At 35.6% G+C, this 15751-nt stretch overlaps 1 protein-coding gene across 1 annotated transcript; it reads left to right on the top strand.

The window, feature by feature from the left end:
- Positions 1-14797: 14797 nt before the first annotated feature.
- Positions 14798-15751, top strand: LOC131049980 (heavy metal-associated isoprenylated plant protein 39). Its single transcript, XM_057984098.2, has 3 exons — positions 14798-15054; positions 15139-15214; positions 15307-15751. Exons 1-3 carry the CDS (start codon positions 15049-15051, stop codon positions 15585-15587), a joined length of 363 nt encoding a protein of 120 aa, XP_057840081.1. The 5' UTR covers positions 14798-15048; the 3' UTR covers positions 15588-15751.

The raw sequence follows: 15751 nt of genomic DNA, 5'->3' as shown, positions 1-15751 counted from the left end.
CCCCTCTCTCTCTCTCTCTCCCTAATATCATATACTAATTTATTTATAAATTAGTATATTAAAATATTATATATTAATAAACAATAGATTAATTATGTGCAAATTTAGTTAGTGAATATATTTATTAAAATCAGATAATCGGATATCCGATCTTTGTTGTACAATTTTCAAATTTCAAATTTTGGCTCGGGAATGCTTTGGGATTTGGCTTGGAAGTGACAAGCCTAGAAAGTCAACTGAAAAAACGTGTTTTTCAGTATTCCTTGATTTTCCAAACTTTACACTGGTGGCTGACGACTTTTTTTGTAGCGAAAATTGATAAAACAAAAAGGGTTTTTTAAGGACGTTCTCAGCTTTCCAACAATATAAGGCTTGTCTTATTTTGACTTTAATAAATAATTATTATTTATTTTCTAATTGAATTATGACAAGAGTCCTGATTGAAAAACACTCATAACTTTCAAACGGTATAACATTTTTTGAATCCGAAACATGCATCACATCCTATGCTTCATCTACTATAGGGAAAAATTAAAAATATTTAAATTTCATAAGGTTTTGACCAAGTTAAGGTGGTCAGACGTAGGAGTTTCTGAATTTATGAAAAGTTGTAGTAAAAAATTTCATAAATAATTATTTACTTTATAAACAATTATAAAAAAATATGTGTCACATCCGGACATGAGTCTAATACTTATATTATAAATATTATAAAAAAATATTATGATTTAATTGTGATTAGGGTGGTTAGACATACGTCTACTTCTTATCTTTTTCTTGAAATTTTAGTACCATTGCATTGAAATTTAAAATTTTCATCAAATAGGATTTTTCTTTTTCAAAAAACAACTAGTAGCTTAGAAACTAAATTCAATTTTCTATAGATTCTCTTCTTACGTATTTTAAAAATAATGTTCACAACTTAATCAAATTTTTATGTCAAGTTGCATAACTCTGATTTTCTGAAATTTCATTGCCACTTAAGGGCCTGTTTTGGCACACCATGATCTTGCACATACCCGTTACTTTATATGTCATCTAATATCCCTAAAGGAATTATTGCGGTTCCATATTATTTTTAATATCGAAAAATTGAAAATAATATATTCTATGAAATAAAAATATTTATTTCTTACTCTTATTTTATTTAGCACATCCAATATGAAGCAATTGCAAGACATGTAATTAAACTTTTATTATTATCATGTTTGATTAATCAACCAGATGGGTTTATTAAAACTTGTCATCATTCTACAATGTGATGGATCAAAACAATATATCTAAAATACTATTAGAAGACAAGAAAATGGTTCATGTTCCTAAACCATTTGACCATCCAAGTACTTGACAATTGAATTCACTAATAATTATCATTCTATAGTCCTATTATTGAAACAAAAGTTTACTAAATATATCATGCATAACATGTTATTGACTATTCTCAATAATATGCAAAGCTTTTTTGAGTCATGTGTGATTACACATGATAAGATCTAGTGACTTGTGTAAGGTCATGTATGTAGTAGTGTATGGTGACATAGTGACCTACATGGAGATTATGTGTTCTATTGAGGTGTACATGTGAGTATACATGGTTATTTAGGCACACACAAGGTTCCGCAAGGCATGTATGGTTGTGTAGTGATTCATCACCAATTTAAAGTTATTGAATATTCATTTTTAAAATCAAAATCATTGAAGGTTTCTTTATTTACAAAAAATATATTTGATCTCAGAGAAATAATATATGTTTGTAAAGACCAGTTATATAGGTAGCTTGAAGAAAGATGCATAGTATGCATTTATTTATGTTTAAAGAATATACCCTAAGGAAGATAATTTTGTTAAAAAATATTGTTGAAGTAATTTTGTGATATAATTAATTTAAATGAAAATGTCTAATGATTCAATATAAGAATAGACTTGATTGTTAAATAGTATTATATGGTAGAGATTACTAAGATACTCTTATGTAAAAGAGTTATGTAAAAGGGTGAACTCACAATAATGGTTTCCACTTTTTTGCCAACTTTGACATTGAGATGAACATTTTTGAAATAATCTTCACTTTCTGACACGTATAACTTTTAAACCATTAAGAATTTGAAGATGATGTAAATTAGTGATTTGTAACATCTTGTTGCAGATTCTAAATATGTTTTTTAAAATTTTTTTGAAGAAAATTGTTTTTATTTTTTCATATCCCTTGAAAAGTATTTTTTTACAACAAACAACATTTTTTAAGAGTGATGTGCCTTCCGAAATGCATATCTTTTTTTCTATAAATGATAAAAACTCAATTCTTTCGAATTTTGGTTTGTAACATCAATATGTAGGGTATGAAGTTGGTTTGATAGTGATATGTTGAATATTTTTCATTTTATTAATATTTGAAGTTCGAGTAATTATAATTTAGACATAGGTGTATGTTTGAACACATAACTTGTTCTATATCTATCGAAATTCATTTTTTTTTTGTTAGAAAGAAGACATCAATATGTAGGGCATAGATATTTTTCAGATTTTTTTTGAATTAGTTTACTATTTTTCCCAATGTGTTGAACAGAGAAGTTCATGTTCGGTGAAAAACCTATATTTGGTAAAATTTAAAAAAACAAGATCATAATAAATTCACAATGTAATAAAATTATAGTCATTGGAAAGCTTGCTTCGACGACTACCATCTTACATTTTGGGTTATCAAGATTGTTCCGTTTGAGCCTTCAACCAGAGGTTTGAAGGCCAAAATTATGTAGAAAGTTGAAGAGTTTGGGGTGGATAAGCATAGAAAGGGGGTTCGAATGAACCCCCCTACGTTCATTTTATAATGGTTAAAAAATAGTTAAAAAGGGGTTCGTTCGAAGGGGGGTTCGAGTGAACCCCATAAAATATTAATAAAAAGGGGGTTCAAGTGAACCCCAGTGATGTCACATGTACGATCAAAGTGGTGGGTTCGCTTGAACCCCAAAGGGTAGTTCGCTCGAACATCCATAGTACGAATGAACACCCTCGGATTTTTTTTTTCCCATCTACGTTTTTCCTTCATGGGTAAAAGTGGGAACCACTATTGTGAGATGACCCAAAATTAAGGAAAATTTTGATTTTAAATATTTTTAATTGAAATAAGTTTAAATGAGATGATAGAGTAAAATTAAATACTTTTTAAAATGTTAAATCAACTTAAAATAGTAAAATGCGTAGAAGAAAACTTTTTCATCATAATGAATAATATATTAAGTCAACCAAACTTTATTATTCAAAACCTAGCCAATTCAGTACATCCCTAGCCTGTTTGTTTGTTGATTAGGGCCTTGTGTCTATCTCCTAGCATGGGGGTGGGCCTACGGGTACCACATGGTTGGGTGGTGTTTATTTTTCATCCATTGGGAATACTTTGGAGGACTTGCATGTGAATGGCTAAGTGGACCTATTCCATATGTTTTAGTGTCTTCGTATCTTGGTTATGAGATGATCCACCTTTATGATATAATTTATAATGTATCTTCTAGAATGATGTAAGAGATATGTAATTTACATAGTTGTATTTTTAATCAACAATTATTGATATTATTTCAAAAAGGAGAGGGTTGTAATAAATATATGTGTGTCAATGGATGTTTTGCAAATGTGTTCATAGTATTAATAAATGCTTATCATAGGAAACTTTCTTTTGGTGTTTTAGAATGAACATAGAATATATATTTTTGCATTAAGTTAAACATTATAAAAATAAAATTGGAGATAGGAATGGAGAGCGAGACGTAGAAGGTTGACTGCGATATGCAGAAGGGTGTTGCAAAGGACGTGAGCTCGCGAAAACCTGTCAAATGGTGAACATTGGAAGTCGACTGGGATGAATATGGCATTAAACAGGCGGAGTCTGAAGAAAGCAATGTTAACACAGGCGGGAGTTTGAACCGTTGAAAGGATACAGAAAAGGGTTCTTTTACAGGCGGTATCGAAATAGACCTAACTGAAAGTATCGAAAATGAGAAGATGATCTTCAACCAACATGCGATTATTGCTAATTTTATAGGGCCAAAACTGTCAAGAAAAGAAATTCACGCCTGGGTAGTGGAATAGTGGGAGAGGCACATAATGATAAAATTCCTACCCAAGGGATTCTTTGTTGCCGTATTTCCCAATGAAGATGATAGAGACCACATGATTCACCTTCAAAACTGGTTCCAGGATGAGCATCCCTTGTATATTTAGCCGTGGACTCCAAACTTTGATCCAACATCAATGGCGGTTTATGATAAACTAGTATGCATCCTATTATACAACCTTTCGATAGAATATTGGAGTGAGGCGTGTTTGGAAATGATCAGAAGATCCCTTGGCACATTATTGGAAATTGACAAAGAGATTGTAGAGGGCAATTTATACACATATGCTAGACTCAAACTAGCAGCCATCAAGACAATACCCTCTTCGGTTATGCTTCTCACTGCGGACGGGGGATGAAAACAACACATAAAAATTGAAAAAGAAATTGGAGTTTTCTCTCAATGTGGAAGAAAGTTTCACAACACCAACAAATGCAGATTGTTTGCAAGAAAGGCCTTTAAGCGCCCACACAAAAAACCAAAACAGGTATGGAAGGCTAAAGAAAAAACTCAGGAACCTGAAAACCTACTTTTAGAAGGCCCTAAATTCATTAAAAGTGGTGCTAATCAAGATATAAGCTCGGAAATTCCTAATCAAGACATTCCAATGGATGGTAACCTAATCCCAAACAACGACATAGTGGTGTATCCAATCAAAGATCCCGCTGCGGAGGAAGTTTTGCAGGAGTCGGATTTGGATACTGCTGAGCCGGGTAGGTGTGATGATGGTTTGAATATTGTGGAACCAAGACACATCAGTCAATTTACAAATATCATCCTTGGAAGAGAAAAAGGCACAAGAGGGAGGAAAAGTCACAAAACGGTTAGGGAGCAGAGGGCAAATGAGAAGGGAATTGTTAGTATGATGAAATTCTTGAATCTGGTCAAGGGAGGCAAGCCCTTCCTTGGGGGAAGATGAGGCTTACCTCATGGAATGTCAGGGGTCTCTCGGCTCCTGAAAAAAAATGCCTGGTCAAAAGAACTTTGGCCAAGCTAGACTTTGAGGTTTATATTCTACAGGAAACAAAATTGAGTAAGGAAAAGGTGCTCGAATTCATCAAATATTGTTATAAGTGGGAAGGTATTTTTCAAGATGCCAGGGGCTCAGTTGGGGGCTTGGGAATCATGTGGAACTCCTCCAAAATAGATGTGCATCCCATTGCCTCTTTTGATCATTGGATGGCGTGCATCATTATCTGCAAGCAATCCAATATCTCCTATCCACTGTTTAACATTTATGGTCCCAGTAAAATGGAGGAAAAACTTAAAGTTTGGAATGAGGTCTTCAATCAAGCTAGCTAGTTGGATTATGGTAAGGTCATTGCTGCTGGTGACTTCAATGCTCTTTTGGACATTGATGAGAAGGTGGGAGGTCTCCAGAAGCCCTCAAAAGTGATGGATTATTTTCGAGAATTTGTATCTAATTGCAAACTGGTAGATATCATACCGAAGAATGGAAGATTCACTTGGACCAACAGAAGATTAAATTTTGCCAACATATCAGAAAGGCTTGATCGCTTCCTGGTGGGGGAATGGTGGATTAATGGCAACTACTCTCTAGAAACTAAAATTGTGCCCCAAATCAGATCGAATCATCTACCACTGTCCTATCCATTGCATAGGGAAATCAAAATCATAAGAACTATTTTAAACTCTTAAGCATGTGGTGGAGGGATGAAACATTCCTTGTCAATCTGAAAAATTGGTGGCAGGAAGGCAACATATACTCTGGCTCCCCTAGCTTTAAGTTTATCAAAAGAATTTAGTTCCTAAAAAACAAAATTAAGGATTGGAATAAGAACTCAATCAAAAATATTTTTGTTGAGAAAGGTAGAATTGAGGAAAAGCTAGAAGAGATCGGTAACAAGGTAATGCAATTTGGCATGACCAATGTAGAATTCGAATTAGAGAAATCATTGAAAGCACAATATTTGGAAATTTTGAAGAGGGAAGACCTATATTGGAAAGACAAATCCAGGGAACTTTGGATTGCTGAGGGGGATCTCAATACTAAATTTTTTCATGCTTCGTCAAAAGCTAGAAGGATCAATAATAAGATGTGCTCAATTAAGGATGAGAATAGGAATTTAAAAACCTCAGACACTAATTTGGAGCAAATTGCTCTTAATTACTTTGAGGAAATCTTTGGCAGCTCTAAGGAAGAAAATACGGGCGCATTTCCAATTATTCAGGAAGTCATTAACCCCCTGATTTCCTGCTTTGATTGCGACATGCTCCTGGCTCCCTATTCTTTAGAGGAAATTAAAAAGGCCAGCTTCGCACTGCATCCACACAAGGTACCTGAACCTGATGGAATCACGACAAAACTCTTTCAAAAATGTTGGGATTTCATGGGAAAGGATATATGGAATGTGGTTGAAGAATTTTGGAAAAAACATAAGTTTGTGAAGGAGATGAATCACACCATTATCTGTCTTATTCCCAAAAAACTGGATTGCGACACCATGCTTGATTATCGTCCAATATCACTATGGAACACCATCTACAAAATAATATCCAAGGCAATGGCTGAAAGACTGAAGATACTGCTTCCAAAGCTAATCTCTGAAAATCATAATGGATTTACTCTGGGTAGGGAAATTGCGGATAACATCATCCTGGTGTCGGAAGTCATACACTCACTCCACAAGGAAAAACTAAAAGGTGTGATTATTAAACTTGATGTTACTAAAGCTTATGATAAGGTGATTTGGAATTTTCTTCTCCATGTCCCTGTCATATTTGGTTTTCCAGAAAAATGGATTGAATGCATAAAGTTTTGCATTAGCACTGTTAAATTTTCAATACTTATTAATGGAAACTTAAGTGGGTTTTTCGGAGCCACGAATGGTCTACGACAAGGGGATCCTTTATCTCCTTCATTATTTGTTCTCATGGCGGAAGTGTTGGGGAGACTAATAAAAAAGAGGCATAACGAAGGCATTTGGAAAGGGATTAGAGTTCATGAGCATTTTGAGGCAATTATACATTCCCAATTTGCTGATGACACCATCATATTTGGCGAGGCTTCCACCCGGGAAACTATAGGCATTAAGAACACACTTGAGGAGTACATAATGGCCTCGGGCCAAGTTATGAATAAAGGCAAATCTCAGCTGTTTTTCTTTAACACCAATAGGCAGGCCCAGGGCAGAATTGCACAAATCTTGGACATAAACATTGTAGAGCTCCCGATTAAGTACTTAGGGGTCCGGATTAACAAAGGGTGTAGGCAATCCCAAATCTGGGAAGACGTTATTAAATCATGTCAATCTAAATAAATAAATTAGAAAAATAGATGGCTGACTCAAGCAGGTAGAATTACCATGATCAAATCAGTTCTAGCGGCCATTCCAATATATAACATATCATGTTTCAAAAAGTCGTTTGTTGCTGGTTTGTATAATTTACTAAAGAAATTTGTGTAGGAAGGAGCTAACGACAACAGGAAAATTTCACTTATCAATTGGGACACTCCATGCCTTATTAAGGAAGATGGGGGTGCTGGCCTTAGGAAAATGGAATTACAAAACTATGCTCTTGGTGCTAAGCTGTCCTGGAAAATATGTAAGGAACCCCCAAAAATGTGGTGCGGGTTGTTCCAAAAGAAGTATCTAGATTCAGAAGACACTAACTGAATTCTCATTGTGGCAAATACTGAAAGAGGCTTGGCTACGTGGAACTTCTTATGGGATTGCAGACACATTATCACAGACCATATCTCATGGAAAATTGGTAATGGTAACATTGTTTTATTTTGGAGAGACTCATGGGACAGGTTTCTAACTCTATCAGAATCCTTTGACGATAAGGGGTGGGTAGACATGGTGGAAAATTGCATATGGCAACATGTGTGCAACTACATGGAAAACCAAAGTGATCAGAATGATCTGAGAATATGGAAGAAAATCAATGTTGGAAATCCCTCATCATGTGAGAAGATATGGAAAGCAATAAAAGATAAGAAAATACCGGAATCCGTCAAAAAAGACAACATAATTTGGTGTGCTGCAAAATCCGGGGTGTACAACTCCAAACTTGGGTATGAAGTTCAAAGACAAAGGGGCTCCAACAATACTTGGCTGCATAAACTGTGCTGGAATCACAAAATACTTCCAAAAGCTGGGGCTTTTTTGTGGATTGCTCTACATAGTAGAATTCTAACAGGTGATAGACTAAAAAATATTGGCATCTCGGGCCCCAATCGCTATGTTGTGTGTTGTGCAGATGAAGAATCAGAAAATCATCTACTATTCAGCTGGCTGGTGGCAGAAAATTGTTAGAACTGGTTCCTTGAAAGAATAAATTAGGCTTCGACAAAAAATGAAAGATTTTTTGACTTCATTCTCTCTTGGCCAAACAGACAGAAGTCAAAGTGGAGTGATCTATGGATGATTGGACCATCCATAATAGTATGGCACATCTGGAAGGAAAGGAACAAAAGACTTTTCAAAGAATCATCACTGTCAAATCTCATACTTGTGGACAAAATAAAAACTGCAATAGATGAAGTTTTAAATGGAAAGAAACTAAAAGGTAGTCCAAAAATATACAATAATTGGGATGCATTAATGGAAAAATGGTGGGCTCTTAAAGAGCCTCAATCATATGTTTCATCAACAAAGCATGTAGATAGAAACACAATCAGATGGAAGGCCCCTCCAAAGGATTTGACAAAATTAAATTTTGATGGTGCCAGTAAGGGTAATCCTAGCGAATTCAGTATTGGAGTCATAATCTGAGATGAGCAGGGTAATATCCTTTATGGTCTGTTTGGTGGCATTGGAGTTGCCACAAACAACGAAGCTAAGATCCGTGCACTTGAGGTAGGACTTCATCTTTGTATTAAGCAGGGACTCTCTCGAATCATAATAGAAGAAGATTCACAGATTATAATAAATGGAATCAGTCAGTCAAGTTTGCATAACTGGAAACTTAATAAATGGTTACCAATGATAAATGATCATCTAAGAACAATTGAGTGCTTCGAGATTGGGAATTTCTATAGAGAAGGCAATCAAGTGGCCAGTTACCTTGCGAATCTTGGGGTTGGAAGGAATGATGACCCTATTTATTTTAGCCAAGCATCGGCTACAGAGGATATTAAAGGACAATGTGTGATGGATTGCCAAAGATCTCCATGACAGGGTATCGGGTAGCATGCCTGCAGCATTTGGATCTACATGCCTGTTTGGGCATTGTGGTGGCACTGATGTAAGCCTTGGATGAGTATGACTCTGACTATTGGGATTGGAGATATAATTGATTAGACAATAACATCCACTTTGGTGGTAGAATCACATGGGAAGGTTGTGGTCTGTCCCTGAGCAATTCATTATGTTGCCTGGAATTCTTCACCACATCGGATGTGCTTCAGTTCAGAGGTAGATCCTACTAGATATGAACAGAGCAGGAATGATTACTATCTACAAACCGCGTCCTTCTATAAAGACTTTCTAGGAGATGTTTTACTCAGTGGTCGCAAGTGCCATTTTGGTAGTGTTGCAGAGACAGAGTTGGGTCTGATGGCTCATTTTGGAATGATAAGTTGTGTCAATTGTGAATGCACGCTGGGTGTGCAATTGAGGAACCTGTTCATCACAGAAGACCATATTTATGATGCAATTCACGGGCTCATGGGCATCGTTCTCAACTTTGAGAGACATTGGTGTGATACGGTTGTTCTGGAGGCAGTCCTCTTGCCTCTAGTTGATGTCATTGACTCTGGGGAACGTGCAATTGAACTATTTGTTGGATTTGTAAAACCATTCATTGCGGACAACGTTGCCAATGTCATATTAAATCTGGAGGAGGCTGTCAAAGTAAGCATATTGAAGATATATTTCTAGTTTGAAAACTACCTACCCTCAGAAACAAAGGTGGAGTATGAAGATGAGGACAGTGGTGACTCTGCCGACAGTGAAACCATACGCGAGATGGCTAGAAGGGAAGTTTGGAAGGAGGAACGTCAGTGTTTGAAGACATTTGGGGAGAATGCATGGGAAGTGTTTAGATGTGTTGTATTTAATGGAAACATGGATCCTTTTCGAAGAATGATTGAATCAGATGACTGGTGGCTCCCTGAGAGCTCCACCCGTAATGCTATCAACATTGGTGAATATGCAGCAGTGATATGCCAAGCTATTGGTGGATAGATGTAACTGTGGGTATATTAGTGTGATGTTAATAACTATTAGTGTGATGAATATGTACAGGGTGTGTAAGGTAGACAATGATAGTCTTGTCTAATGTAGGAAAAGTATGTAATTTTTCTAAGAATTTCTATAATATAGGGAGCTATCCCCACTAATGATAGCACTTACTATAAAAACAAAAAGTTAAACATTAAAATTTTTTATTTGGTATGTAAATTACGTTATTAGTTGTTTATTCTCTGGGTTCTCGAGTGGGGTATTACATAGAGAGATGGGGTAAGGAGGGAGGGGGAGATAGAGAGGGAGAGGGGAAGAAAGGGAGCCCAAGAGACCTATAAAGGGGAGGGAGGCCCACCTCCATAAGAGGAGAGATAAAATAACAAAGAGAGAGAGAGGAGTAAGAAGGGCTTAAGGGAGAGGTAGACATGGAGGGACTGAAAGACCTAGGGAAGGAGATTGAGAGGTGAGGGGAGAGAGAGAAGAGATGGAGATAGTTCAGAAATAGATAGGGGTAAAAGGGGAGGGAGATAGAGGTGGAGATAAAGGGGGATAGAGAGAGGTGGGTAATAAGACATGGATGTAGATGTAGATAGGTGGAGAGGAAGGGAGAAGCCTAGAGAGGGGAGAGAGAGGTGACAACCTAGAAAATAGAGAGAGAATACAAGAGAAAGACATAATAACAGAGAGTGGGGGAGAGGGATAGATATGGGGCTAATGCGACCTATATGTAGAGATGGAGAGGAAGGGAGGGAAAAAACTAGAGAGGGGAGAGAAAGGGTGGGATGGAGAGGTGATGGCCTAGACAATTGAGAGAGAATAAGAGAGAAAGAGAGAGTAATGGATAGCAGGGGAGGGAGATAGTGAGTGAGAGGAGAATAAAGGAAGAGAGAGATCTAGAGAGGGTAGGGAGGGAGAAGAGGAGGGATAGAAGAACAAATACAAGAGTCAAAGGGGATGGATGAAGAGGTAGACATGGTGGGAGTGACATACCTAGGGAAGCATGAGATAGATAGGCGAGGGGAGAAAAAGAAGAGGAGAGATTTCATAAATGGATAGGGGTAAGGGGGGAGGGATAGAAAGGTGGAGAGGGAGGGAGATAAGTAGAGAGTGGACAGATAGATAGGTGAGAGTCCTAGAGGGGTAAGAGAGGTGGGTAATGAGATAGGGAGGGAGAGGTAGTGAGGTAAAGAGGGAGAGACCAAGATATGGGGAGAGAGAGGGTTGAAGGGATAGGCAGTGATCAAGAGAATGGAGAGGGAGGGAGTCAAGGATAGAAATGGGGGTAAGGAGGGATTGAAAGGTAGAGAGGGTGGGATATACCTAGAGGGGGAGAGAGTGGTGAGAGAGACAAGATAGGGAGAGAGAGAGCAGTGAGAGAGACAAGAGAGGGAAATAGATAGGTCTAGAGTTTGGGGAAGATAAAGAGAGTGAGATAGAGAGATAAAGAATGCTAATAGGATCATGTTGATTACTAAAATTTGACATGCTGATTACTAAAATTTGACTAAAGTCTGAAAATTTATATGACCCTCTAAAACCTAGAGTCTACATTATAACTCCTATAAAGCTGAAACCACTCTCAAACATCTTGCCAATATATACATAACTTAAAGTATAATAACTTATACTTAAATGTTATATTTCAGGTATATATTATTCTTCAGGGATTGGGTGCAACTTATGTCCAAACTAGTATATTTGCCCATTCACAACACCTACAATTTTTCGATGCAGAATATTTGGCACCAAATGTAAAAAGTGGACTTTTCAAATTTGGGGAGCACTAAATTTGGTTGTAGCCAAATGGAAAAAGTCTTTTTTAAAAAAAATTTGGCACACACCAAATAGGGCGAGCACCATATTTGGCGCATGCCAAATTGTTTGAATTGGAAGATACCAAATCTATGGGTTGGATTTGCCTTGGGCACCCAACCCAAAGGTTTTGATGACCATTTTAGGCCAGAGACGTGTTTTTATCAGAAGATTAAAATTTTTGACATATTTCCATAAAATTGTTAATCTCCCTCTTAGCTATCCAACCATGTCATTTGTTTCACAATTTGATTTTGCTAAGGATTTCATCTTTAATTTCTTTTTTTAGTGTGTTCATTTTTGGTCAAAAACCAACTGTGCTATTTTGGACATAGTTTTTTACACGTTTGTCAAATTTCGAAGCAACTTAGAGTTTTAGAAACTAGACTCCATTCTACACACCTTGAAAAAAAAAGTTTTGATTTTTTATTAGTTTTCAATGATTTAGGGGGGAGTATGCTCAAATTTCTATTTTTTAGGATGTGTCCATTTTGAAATTAGTAAAAAATCATATACACATTAAAAAATTAGCCAAAAAATTTGGCATAAACTACAAGGTGTTAGCTAATTTCTCACTAAAGCAACTTTAAAAATTCTAAAAAAAAGTTAACACTTTAGGGGGGCCACAATAGATGTTATGTTATTTTTTTTGCATAAAAACAAGACCACTTTTTGTAGCCACCCTTTTTGAAGTCCTTAGTCTCCACCATTTTCAAAACAAATTAGTAGTTTAAAAAGTAGACTCGAAGAACTTTGACTCTTGTTCTTGTTGCATCTTCAAATTTGGAGTGTAACTATGTTCAATTTGTTGTTGAAGTTTAGACTTTGTTGATTTCAGAAAAAAGTGGCATCTTAAGACCCCTTTTGGTACCACATCTTCGTGCACATACCCTAAAATTCTACTTGTTAGTGTGACGTTCCACTTGTTATTAGTTCCTAATATAATAGGATAACTATAGTAATCAATACAAATAGTTGCTTGTCAATATAAATAGTAATTGTATTTTATTTATATATTTTTATAATAAAAAAGTATCATTTATTTGAAATATTGAAATTGTTTCATAAAATTGAGATCTTATTACAACCTTCATATTATTCTATGTAAATATATTCGACTAATGATTCATGTTTGGCTGAAGTGAAGTTACAAATTAATTAATTATTGAATGGTTAAATAACTCTCAAAGAGCTTGCCTCCAAAACACACTGCCAATATTGCAATCATTAACATAAGAAATGCCAATGTTATAATTTTAATGAAGTTACATGAGAAAATAGTTGATGAGAGCATTAGGGGTTTCAAATAATTACTTTTGGGAAAAAATGAAGGTGGAAGACATTATAGAAGAGGGTTATTTGAGGGGCATTTTGAAGAATTAGATCCTATTTTTGGAGGCACTTTTGAGATGGTTAATTTGTTGATGAGATCCAATGAAAAGTAGTTGAAAAAATAATCAAATATTTTATTCTTTGTTCAACAAGTGCTAAGTTTACTTTTTCCATTCCCTACTTTTCTCAGTGTCTAGAAGCAAGGTTCCCATCATGGAGGTGGCCACAAACATCTGATAATGGCTTCAACATGTAAAAACAATATTTACACAATAATGTGGATGTTTTTATTCACTTATATATTTTCTCATTTAATTTAGATAATAATGAGTAAATAAAGACAACTTATACATCTATGATTTTTTTTATGTAGAGAAATGCAAATACAAAAAACATGGTGGATTTTTGCAATGATACAACAAGAAGGCGTTATACCTTAATGAAAAAGGGCTATGACCCTCTGATTGGATCATGATGACCACTATAACTTATCCTTTGAAAAAATGTTAATTGATGATAGATAATACCTCCACAAAATTTACGTTACAATTTTTATTTTTTATTTATTTAATTTTTAAAAATCTTGCTAAACCTTTCAAACTAATAATCAATATGCTTTTACTTGTGACAAATTTGTATTCCAACATTATATTTTAAAAGAAATATCACCTAAATAGCTTGAATGTCAAATTTCAAAATTCAATTCACATATACTTGTTATCATGCCGAGAGGCATCTACAATGACATCAAAATGTCCGTAAACAAAAATTCAATTTTGAAACAATTTGACATGCAAATGATGGGTAAATGCATGAAATATGTCATCTTTTGGTTTTTGTGGAGGTGTTATTTTTTTATTCCAAATAAAATAGAACCCTCGCCACTTGTCTCCAAGTATATGAAACCGTTACATTCAAATGATAGTTGAAGATTGTCATACTTAAGCAACTATATTATTATCCATATTTTTGAAACTCTTGTATACTACTAATATTGTTGGAATCATCAGATTCCTTTCTATTATAAGATATCTCTCACATAATTTACCTATATTTACCTATATTTTTTAAATATGGATATACTAATATTAATTTCCAACGATTAAATACAACTAGAATGTCAAAATAATTTTAAAATTGATTACGTAAATTGAATTCGGGACCAATATTTATGGAAGTATACCGTATAAGTCTTCCTCAAGCGTTGAACTTAAAAGATTAGATTGGTTTTTTCAAGTCGATTTTGTCGACATGACAGAAACCAAATACACACTTTCCTCGTGATTGCTCTCAAACCATTTTACACCCTGGAACAGTAATCTACCATGAAAATCTTATAATCAATTAATTGTGACATTTTGAATCCTGTGGAGGAAGAGGCGTCTGGCAATTTCCAATGGAGGAGTCATCCCTGTGCGCCCAGAGGCAATCTTTAAAGCAGTCAAATCGCTTCATTAATAGGTGAGAATGATGCCAAACCGAGGGGGCTTCGGCGAAGAATTGCAAAATGCTTGCTATACATTCCATTTATTCGTCCCCTGATTCCAAAACACCAGATTATTCGCAGTCCCAAAAATTCTGCGGCTCAGTAGAGGGCTTCATCGATTTCTGTGAACAAAATCCATTTCCAAGATTTCAAAATGAAGGTAAAAGGTTATATAGCATACTATATATAACTTCTGTTCCTGGATCCATGTCGAAGTTTGAACTGATCTGTCCAAAATTTGCAGAAAATGGTGTTAAAAGTGACAATTGAGGACGAGAAGAGCAAGAGAAAGGCCTTCAAGGTTGTTGCAGGGGTGGAAGGTACGCTGGCTGCTTTTTCCTTTTCGCTTTCAAACCTTAAAGGCTAGATTTTTCCTGCTACATAATGTAAAGATTTGGAATTTGTTTTGTAGGGGTGGATTCTGTGGCTGTGGACATGAAGGAAAAAAAGATCACTGTAATTGGGGATGCAGACCCTGTGAATGTTACAGCAAAGCTCAGGAAATCCGGTTTTGGCTTTGCAGATTTGCTGAGCGTGGGGCCTGCAAAGGAGGAGAAGAAAGAAGAGAAGAAAGATAAGAGGAAAGAAGAAACAAAAGTTGAGAGTCCAAAGATTGTGTTTATCGAAAAGCCTTATGGTTATGGTTTTGGGGGTGAGGAGAATCCTAACGCCTGCGGCTGCACAATCTGCTGAAACCTCTGTATCTCAATGCCCTGTGCTTGCAACTTCACTGGTTTTGTAATTTACATGATTTGCTGTCATGGTTACCTTAGGGGTCTCACAGTAAAAGATATATTTGGGGAAAGGATGATATATTAGAAGAATCTTCTAGTATAGTGTATTTTAATAATTGGGAG

This window comes from Cryptomeria japonica, chromosome 2 (genome assembly GCF_030272615.1).
Source record: "Cryptomeria japonica chromosome 2, Sugi_1.0, whole genome shotgun sequence".
Taxonomy (NCBI): Eukaryota; Viridiplantae; Streptophyta; class Pinopsida; order Cupressales; family Cupressaceae; genus Cryptomeria; species Cryptomeria japonica.
Note: the sequence above shows the minus strand (reverse complement) of the source record. Positions and strands in the feature narration are given on the sequence as shown.